The sequence below is a fragment of the Arvicanthis niloticus genome, chromosome 20 (assembly GCF_011762505.2).
Source record: "Arvicanthis niloticus isolate mArvNil1 chromosome 20, mArvNil1.pat.X, whole genome shotgun sequence".
Taxonomy (NCBI): domain Eukaryota; kingdom Metazoa; phylum Chordata; class Mammalia; order Rodentia; family Muridae; genus Arvicanthis; species Arvicanthis niloticus.
This window is the reverse complement of record NC_047677.1, coordinates 51439289-51448988: the sequence shown is the minus strand read 5'-3', so window position 1 is coordinate 51448988 and position 9700 is coordinate 51439289. Positions and strand designations below refer to the sequence as shown.

Sequence of the window (9700 nt, the reverse complement as noted above, 5' to 3'; positions counted from 1 at the left end):
AGGAGGAGGAGTTGTAGGCAAAGTACCTTCAGGTCTTGCTTTCAAGCTGTCTAAGCTCCCTTGTGGCCCCAGAGTTCATCTCTCTAGCTCAGAAGCCGTCAGCTCTCAGGAGTGTCTGGCGCTGTTAGGCAGCTAGACAAGCATCACCTGGCTCAGGGGTCATTAAGAATCGACCTTTCACACACATCCACTTACCATATGAGAAGGTAGGGTTTTGGGGGGTAACTTGCTTTTGGTCAAAAGAATGGAATCTAATGTCCACATCTGACCAGGGTGGAGACTATCCATTCTGTTCTGTACCAAAGATTAGAATATTACATACTAGTGCCCCCCACTCCATCTTTTTAGGAGCTAATCTAACTAGACCTGTTAATCACCTGGCCAGCAGACAGCCCTTCTGGAAAGCTGGTCATTTGAAAACATGCAAAGTAAATGGACTAATAATGTCCTGAATGAGATAATGGACTAATAATGTCCTGAATGAGATAATATGCTTAATACGTTCCTGGAGTCCCTCCCTCAATCCTGTTCCTTCTGGATATTCACTGCTGAGTCTGTTGCTTTTCTGATTTATAACTCAAAAGGTTAACCTTTTTCTTTCCTCCTTTCTACAGCTGTTTACATTCCTCCATTGCTGACCCTAACTCACAAAGTGTTACTCTTCTCTCTGTCACTCCAGACAGCCCCTGCTAAGATTATGACTTGCCAGGGCTATTGTCTCCACCCCCACCCGTCCTCCAACTAATAAAATGGATCTGGAGTGTCCTTCTGAGTGAGTCTGGCTTTGTTATTGGCATTTCTCTCTCTCTCTCTCTCTCTCTCTCTCTCTCTCTCTCTCTCTCTCTCTCTCTCTCTCTCTCTTTCTTTTTTTAAATCAAGAACACTCTAAGAAGTCGGGCAGTGGTGGTGCATGCCTTTAATTCCAGCACTTGGGAGGTAGAAGCAGGCGGATTTCTGAGTTCGAGGCCAGCCTGGTCTACAGAGTGAGGTCCAGGACAGCCAGAAACCCACAAATGGGAACTCCCTTTCCCCAGTAATGTTTGGACATCCACGTGCTCACTTCTGTTGTATGTGGTAATTTCGTGGAACCACTAAGAGTCACGGTGATCTGTCCCCACATACCCACAACGCTATAAAACTCCATAGAGAGGAACAAAGACCCAACCTCTTCAAGTTCTCCAAACACGGAGGATGAGGTCCGTGGTGCCGTGCACCCTCTTTCTCTTGCTAGTGACTGCCCTGGTCCCATCTCACGCGGGTGAGTGCGGGGTGGAAAGTGAAGCCGTTTCTGCAAGGAGGAGGGAGGGAGCTGACTAGCGACAGCACTGGGATAGCTACATCTTGGCCGTCGCAACCCTCCCTCCCCTCCTAGAATTAGGCAGCCCCTGCCAGGTTTCCTTCTCCAATCCGTGTCCGGAGTCCTAGCTCTCCTCCCAGCGGGTCCACCTGTCCCCAGGTCCACCTAGGTTGACCCCTCACCACCCCTAGGCTCACACTCCCTGAGGTATTTCACCACCACCTTGTACGATCCTGGCTACCGCAAACCTCGGTTCACCGTCGTGGGCTACGTGGACGACACACAGATCGTGAGCTTCAACAGCGACTTGGCGAGTCAGCGGGTGGAGCCGCGGGTGCCATTTTTAGCGCAGGACCCTGAGCATTTGGAGGAGTTGACACGCCTCGGAAGGGGGATCTTAATACTTGGCCGAATCGAACTGTGGACCCTGTTCGGCTACCATAGCCAGAGAGAGAATGGTGAGTGACTCCGAAGGCTAGTCTACAGTCTCCGCATATTCCTACGGTATACCTTGGGTTGGTGAAATCTGCAAGTTCCTGCCGCCCTGGAGAAGCCTGCAAAAGTTTACTGTGGTTTCATTTCAGTTTGTAATAGGCTTTGACCTCACGCGCAAGCTATGTGCAGTGAGTGGGACTAACCTAGGACCTCTTTGGCTTCAACAGAGTCTCACACTGTCCAGTGGCTATTCGGCTGTGACATAGGGCCAGACCATCGCTTCCTCCGTGGATATAAGCACGTCGCTTATGACTGCCAGGATTACATCTCTCTGTCTGAGGACCTGCGCTCCTGGGTTGCTGTGGATACCGTGGAGGCTCAAATCACCAGGCGCAAGTGGGAGGCATCTGGTGTTGCTACATCGTGGAGGTCTTTCTTGGAGGGCAAGTGTATAAAGTGGCTTCTCAAATACCTGGATAAAGGGAAGGAGATACTGCAGCGTGCAGGTATGAGGGGTAGCTTCTACTGGCCCTACAGCAGAGTTTATGAGAAGGAAAGAGAACAGGACCGATTCCTAAACCACCTATTGTGAAATACTGCCCCCCAGGCTCAGCAAGGTACATGCTGTAGTCACTGTTTCAAAATCAAAATAGCTGTGATTACCCTCACTGGAGATTCTAGTCATTCACACCCTCCTATGTTCCCCAATCACAAGGAATCCAGTACAAACAACACCTGATCTACAGAGATACTAGTGTCTATAGGAACTAGGTTAATTGATGGTATGCATGTAGTGGCCGATGCCTTTAATCTCATCATTGAAGAGGCAGAGGCAGGCAGATGGGTGAGTTGGAGGCCAGCTTTGTCTACATAGCAAACTTCAGGATAGCCAGGATGGTGTGTGTGTGTGTGTGTGTGTGTGTGTACACTCCAGTGAGACAGCTAGCCAGAATGGGGTGTGTGTGTGTGTACACTCCAGTGAGGCAGCTTTTGTGAGTTGTCATTCATTCTGGAGTGGGCTTTTCAGTGTTGTAGGTGTTTATGAGTATTAAGTATCTCCTCACTCAAGTGTCTATAAGTAACCTTCAATACATTTATGGGATTGCCAAACTAGTGTTGGATGTTAAAAATGGGCTTGGATGGAATCCTTCATTTGGTTGTCGCTGGAGTCCTTTCTGGGGTGAATAGATATCTATCATAACTCTCCAGAGAAAGTAGTAAAACACTGCACCTGAGTGGGAACACAGCAGGACCAAAATGGGCTTGGGAGGATCAGTCTCATGGTTCTTGCTATGGGATATAAGACATGAAATTGAAGTCAAACCATCCATGGGGGAAATTACTGATGTGGCTCTTCTCCATGTGGTGTGGAATGGCAGCTAAGAGTTGCATTGCCCTTGGCGTGAAGATAGGACTGGCATCTGGGACTGCTTCATCTGAAGGTGTATGGATAACCTATACGGGAATACCAGGGTGGTTGTCTTCCTCAACATGGCATGAGATCTATCCCAACACCAACAGCAATTTCTGAAATAACACCTGTAGGGCAGGATCCTAAGCAGACAGTGACAGCAGTTGTGTGACTTTTGCTGCAGGGCAGTTGAGGCTTGCAACTGGGGCTAAGCCATCTTTCCAGAAAGACTTTGCCCACCTAAGGGAGGAATTACAATGGGGAAAGAGACATGCAAATGCTACCTTTTTGTGCTAACTTCAAATTGGAGTGGTAAACAGAAAGGGGGAAAGTCAGAATTGAGGTGCTGGCTTACCATTTCTTATGACTGGGGGGTGGAAGGGGAAAGAGGCATAAAGGAAAGAGTAGAAATTACATCTGCGCTCCTAGAATCCAAAGACTTGGAAACTGTGGTAAGAATAAGACAGTAAAGAAAAGGAAAGTGAAGTAAAAGTAACAGAATACCCCTCAGGCCAAGCTTTAATTCAGAGGAAAACCCTATGATTCAGCATGCATATGGGACCTTACTAATGATTCAGTATGGGAAACCTTGATAATCTGGAGTCTTCTGCCTCTGAACTTCTTGAAACAAAAGCTTTTTAAAAAACTGAACAGCCCATACACAGGGCTCTCGAGGCTATGGGGCACAGATGCAGGTGGGACCTGAGTAGACATAGAGAAATTGAGTGCTGTCACTGCTCCTTACTCTATGAAACAAAGGCTGCATAGTCTGAGGCGATACAATATGTGCTGCACATGTACACACACACACACACACACACACACACACACACACACTCGCATCCCACCCCTCATATTTGAATGTTTGGTTTTCAGAGTGGACTGTGTGTGAAGGATTGGGTGTGTGCCCATGTTGGAAGAGTTTGTCACTGGCAGTGGGCTTTGAGATTTCAAAAGATTTTTCTTTTTTCTTTTTTTTTTTTTTTTTTTTTTTTTTTTTAGACAGGGTTTCTCTGTGTAGCCCTGGCTGTCCTGGAACTCATACTGTAGACCAAGCTGGCCTCGAACTCAGAAATCTGTCTGCCTCTGCCTCCCAAGTGCTGGGCTTAAAGGCATGCGCCACCACTGCCCTGCTTTCAAAAGATTTCTAGTTAGCTTGCCCCCTTCCTTTTATAACTTGCCTTGGTCATGGCATCTTGTCACAGCAATTGAACAGTACTAAGACATTTGCCATGGGTGCCCCATCTGGGATGAACAGATAGTTGCATATGCCTCTCCAGAAAGTTACCAGACACCCTTTTCTCATTGGTCTGGAGCAGAAGAAGCCTCCCTGATTTCCAGATCCCACAGGATCCGCCTTCTTTCAAGGACTGTATTGTTGCTTCTCTCATCCCTGTGACAAAGTACCTGAAGAGAAGCACCTTCAGGGAGGAAGAACTTACTCCGGTTCTCCAACCATCAACTAACAATTCACAGGGAAGCACACAGGGGTGGGAGTAGCTCAAGGCCTCAACCTGGAACCTTGCTCACCTCTGGGCAAACCAGGCAGCAGAGGACAAGTTTATAACTTTCAAGGCCCACCTCCCAGTAACCAACTCCCTTCAGCTACTGCATCCTAAATATTCCACTAGAATCATTAGCATCACCAGATACAAAGTATCAAACACCTGAGCCATGGGGAAACATTTTCCATTCAAAGCATAATAGTGACTCCATCTTTTTGGGGATGAAGTGGTACTAACCCTGAAGAGTGAGTGCCAGTTCCATTTTGATCTCATTACAGATCAGGAATAGATGCAAGGAATAGATGTTTCTTCATCTTAAGTCCATGCTGTTTAAGAGCTGCTGTTTAAATTTTCAACTGTGGGGATGATCACATGACTAATGATCACATGACTAATGATCACATGACTAATGCTCATATAGTCCATAGGAAAGAACAGAAGGTTGTTCTCCTCTGACTCTTCTCCTCAGACCCTCCCAAAACAAATGTGACCCATCACCCTACACTTGAAGGTGATGTCACCCTGAGGTGCTGGGCCTTGGACTTTTACCCTGCTGACATCATCCTGACCTGGCAGAGGGATAAGGAGGACCTGACCCAGGACATGGACCTTGTGGAGACCAGGCCTTCCGGGGATGGAACCTTCCAGAAGTGGGCAGCTGTGGTGGTGCCTTCAGGAGAAGAACATAGATACACATGCCGTGTGGAGCATGAGGGGCTGCCTGAGCCCCTCATCCTGAAATGGGGTAAAGGGTGTGTGTGTAGGCATAGTGTCTGTCCTTGGGGGAAAGCAGGAGCCCTTCTGCAGACCTTGAACATGTCCCTCACATCTATACTCCCGTCCCCGCCTCTCTCTCAGAGCCTCCTCCCTCCCCTACCACACCTATCACTGGGATCACTGCTGGTCTGGTTCTTTTTGGAGTTTTGGTCACTGGAGCTGTGGCTGTCATTGTGATGAGGAGGAAGAGTACAGGTAAGGATGGTGTTTGAGATTTGGGTCTTACTGAGAAATTTCAAGCCCTGGATACAAATGTGCCCATCTTCTGTTTTGTTACTATAAAGTGTATTCATTCGTGTGCTTTAGCCACTTAAGGACCATTTTTAAAACTAACTCTGTAAGGAACACCTGGAAATAGAGGACAGGGGCTTCACGCTGAGGAATGTATTGATGTGGACACGACTCTGAGGCAGAGTCTCCAGGAGGAAGGAACAGGCCTCTGGAAGGGTACTCCATTTTTTTTTTCCTGTACAAATCATTTCATCATGTTTCCTGACCCTGTTCCAGGTCTGTCTGCAACCACACCCCTGGATTATAGCCCGAGGTCTATGACCAGGAGTTTCCTCTGGAACCGAATTGCTCTGCATCCTTTTCGCTGCCTTTATCCTTCCAGAGGTAGAAAAGGATGTTAACTTTATCATTTTTATCATTTTATTTCCAACCCTTGACCTCAAGTCCCAGCCAGCACTGAAAGTCTAGGAAGGAAACAGAAACCTAGTCCCTCTGCCATTTGGTTAAACAGTCCTGCAGCTGGGCACAGCCGAGTCCTGGGCTCCACTGTGGCAGAAGTCCTGTATCTTGCATAGGACCTGGTATTGTTTGGTTTTTGTGTTCTTTCCCTGAATATGAAGACTCAAGCTTGGGGTTTTGGATATTTCTAAAATTAAAAAAAATCTATAAGCCTCTAATGTCCCATATAAAATTTTGTTATGTTTAAATGATAAGAATTTAGATTACACTATTTGTGTCTGTAAGTCTGTGGAATTTTCAGATAGCAACCAGCAAGAGACTTTCATCATGTAAATTGCTTATTGGATCTTGTACCTGAGGCTATACTCAGTGAGAGAGAAAATAACTCAGGGCTGATGACAGGTCCATATGTCCTTATGTTGTCAGGGTAAAATACTGTATACTGTATTCCCACTTGGGACTGTTCCTTGTTGTGGGTACTGATCCGATGGTTGACATCAGTGGCCTCAAACCTTGTTACAGAATCCTCATACCTCTTCCCAGACCCCCACTGACTTAGACTGTAAAGCAGGGAGGCCATGTATTACATTTTTTTCTTCCCCTTTTTTGGCAGGTTCTCACACTGTACCCCAGCATGGACTGGAATTCACTAGTTAGCTGTGATGGCTAATCTTCATTGTCAGCTTGACTGGATTTAGAATCTCCCGGGACTTGCAATTCTGGAACTGTCTCTGATGTTTCCAGAGATTAACTGAGGAAAGGAAAGCTGTTTGTATGTGGGTGATACCAACCTATGATTTAGGGGCCCAGACTGAAGACAAGGGAGGAAGAGGAGGAAGCCAGATGAGAGCCAGCATCTCCACAGTCTGCTGCTGGTGCATGGAGAACTGAGTCATCCCAGCCACATGTTCCAGCTCCGTGAACTCCACCTTGCCTCTCCTGCCAGGATGGACTGTACCTTCTTAAATCAAAAACCAAAGCAAACCATTCTTACCTTAGGTTGCTTCTTTCAGACTTTGTTTTGTTTTCTTTTGTTTATATATTAATGAGAGAAGTGAGTGATACAACGTCTACTCCCATAAATCTTTCTGCCTTCATCTGAGTGCTGGTATTGCAGGTGTAGGGGATAAATCTGCTTCTAGAATGACTAATGTTACCAGCCGTGATCTATGTTCTTGAAGATGTGTGGTCTGAACATCAGCAGGCTCAGCCCAAGATTATTATACAGAATCTCAGCTCAGACCCTGAATCTTGTTGAGATGTCCAGGGGACTCATGTATACAGGAAAGTTAAGACTTTCTATGCTTTTTTTTTTTTTTTTTTTTTTTTTTTTTTTTTTGAGACAGGGTTTCTCTGTGTAGCCCTGGCTGTCCTGGAACTCACTCTGTAGACCAGGCTGGCCTCGAACTCAGAAATCCACCTGCCTCTGCCTCCCAAGTGCTGGGATTAAAGGCGTGCGCCACCACCGCCTGGCTTTTTTGGCTTTATTCTTTTCTCACATAAAACAACCCAACCCTCCCTCCCCTCTTCCCTGTACCTCCCACCAACCTCCACTATAAAACATGTCTTTAATCCTACTTTTTGGAGGCAGATCTCTGTAATACGAAGCTAATAACCTGGTCTACAAAGCAAGGACTAGGGTTAGGGTTAGGGTGGCCAGGCTGGTGAGTTGGGGATTCAGGCTAGCCTGGCCTGAATTACGGTCAGAACCTGTGCCCCCTCATAGCCCTAACAAGCCATGGTCAGCTGACTGTTTAACAAGGTATTTAAAAGATTCAAATACCTTGAAACAGGAGGAGGAAAGGAGATTTATTCAATATGGCCACACTGATAAGAAGGACAGAGGTCTATCAGTTTGCAAGGCTACCTTCTGACTACTCACATAAGAACAATGTTTAAACACAAGACGAGATATGCATAGTCAGGCTGTGATCTAGCTTCATCATTAACCCATCATTGTCTGGTCTGTAGTCTCACATCACAAGGTGACCGGACACTTCATTAGAAGTATATGAAATATCTTTTCTGAGGACAGGTTCCTCTGGCTGGCACCAGGTTTCAGTGTCTGTCTCTCAGCGTGAGATTCCTGGTACAATTCCAAATCTTGGAGGTTCCTTAATTCACAGCCACGCGTTTGAAAGGAAGGGTGTATTGTCTTTAGACTATCTGCATCCCTGCCAGACTGGTTATATCCAAAAGTTCACATTTTAAACCTAATCCTGGATGTGACTGTATTTGAGGTTAAAGACTTTGGAAATAATGAGGGCAGGATGAGGGAGCCTTTATGAATGGGATTGGTCCTCTCACAACAGAGAAACCAGAGAGCTTATTTCCCATTTGAGGACTTAGCAAAGAGACAATGTCCATGTATCAGTAAGTGAGCACTCACCAGGTACTGAATTAGCCATAGCCTTGACCTAGGGTTTACCAGTCTCTAGAACTATGAGAAATAAACTTGTGTCCTGTATGAGCTAACCAGTCCCTGGTATTTTGCCATAGCAGTACAAACAAATATGCTTTGTTCACATTGTACATGTTATAAAACCAGTCTCAAACATTCATTTCCTAGGGTCCAGATCTCATTTGATATGTTCAATGAGATTCAGGCCTGGTGACAAATGTCTGTAAGACTAGCACCCAGGAGGCTGAGGCACAAAGATTGAAAGTTCTTTCTTGTTTGAGGCTAGCCTGGTCTACAGAGTGAGTTCCAGGACAGCCAGGGCTACACAGAGAAACCCTGTCTCGAAAAACAAACAAAAAAAGAGTTCTTTCTGGGGGACAAATGTCCCACAGCCCCCTTCCTTCCTGGTTTGGATCCCGCCTGCCTGGTGTACAGTCTCTACCTGGGTCTCCTTCATCTTACCCTCTCCTTTGTCATCCCTCAGCTCCACTGTCATACTGGCTGTCCTGTTGCTAGGACCTCTTGGGCTCCCCCTTTTGTGTTTTGTTTTGTTTGACCAGGCCAGCTCAGTCAGTCAACAGGTTCTCCAGCGCAGGAGTGAGGATTAAAAAGAAAAAAGACAATTAGATAACATTGTAGCATGACCCTAGTCAGTTCTGAGGCTGAGGCAAGTTTATTTTTTCCAAAACCTGCTTTTATACCATTTTAATTACATACAAGTATTTAGGTCAGTTCTAGGTTGAGGAACTAGCAGTACAATAGATGCAAACAGTCAAGGAACAAGCAAGGCAACAAGCTCCCTTGATCACTGTTTCTAAGGGTGCATCAGGACGACCAAAGTATCTGAGCCTACTTCCCTGTCCTAGCCAACAGTCATATTCATGCCTGAAGCCTACTGAAGTTCTAGCCTAAGATTTAGATTCCTGACTGAAATTACTTCCCTGTTTAGCCTAAAATTAGATTCCTGCTTGAACTTACTTCCTTGTCATGGCCCAGTGTCAGATTCCTGCCTGAAGTCCATTTCCTTGTCCTTGGCCAATGTCAGATTCCTGCCAAGCGGATCCAAAGCTCTCCACATTTGTTTTGGCCCAGGTTGGCTTCAAGCTCTCACTATGTAGTTGAGGATGGTCTTGAATTCCTTATCTTTCTGCCTCCGCCTCTCATAGGTGTTTGCCAATGATACA

General features: G+C 46.2%; 1 protein-coding gene across 1 annotated transcript; it reads left to right on the top strand.

Moving 5' to 3' along the window:
* Nucleotides 1-968: 968 nt before the first annotated feature.
* On the top strand, nucleotides 969-5637 carry LOC117724218 (saoe class I histocompatibility antigen, A alpha chain-like). Its single transcript, XM_034523928.2, has 5 exons — nucleotides 969-1264; nucleotides 1489-1755; nucleotides 1960-2238; nucleotides 5118-5393; nucleotides 5507-5637. The coding sequence occupies exons 1-5, from the start codon at nucleotides 1192-1194 to the stop codon at nucleotides 5635-5637; spliced, it is 1026 nt and encodes a 341-aa protein (XP_034379819.1). The 5' UTR covers nucleotides 969-1191.
* Nucleotides 5638-9700: the final 4063 nt, after the last annotated feature.

Excerpts from the sequence above, each read along its gene's own strand:
- LOC117724218 (XM_034523928.2), top strand. The coding sequence starts at position 1,192 with ATGAGGTCCGTGGTGCCGTGCACCCTCTTTCTCTTGCTAGTGACTGCC. Across the intron at positions 1,756-1,959 it reads CCATAGCCAGAGAGAGAATG|AGTCTCACACTGTCCAGTGG; the intron begins GTGAGTGACTCC and ends TGGCTTCAACAG. Across the intron at positions 2,239-5,117 it reads GGAGATACTGCAGCGTGCAG|ACCCTCCCAAAACAAATGTG; the intron begins GTATGAGGGGTA and ends TCTTCTCCTCAG.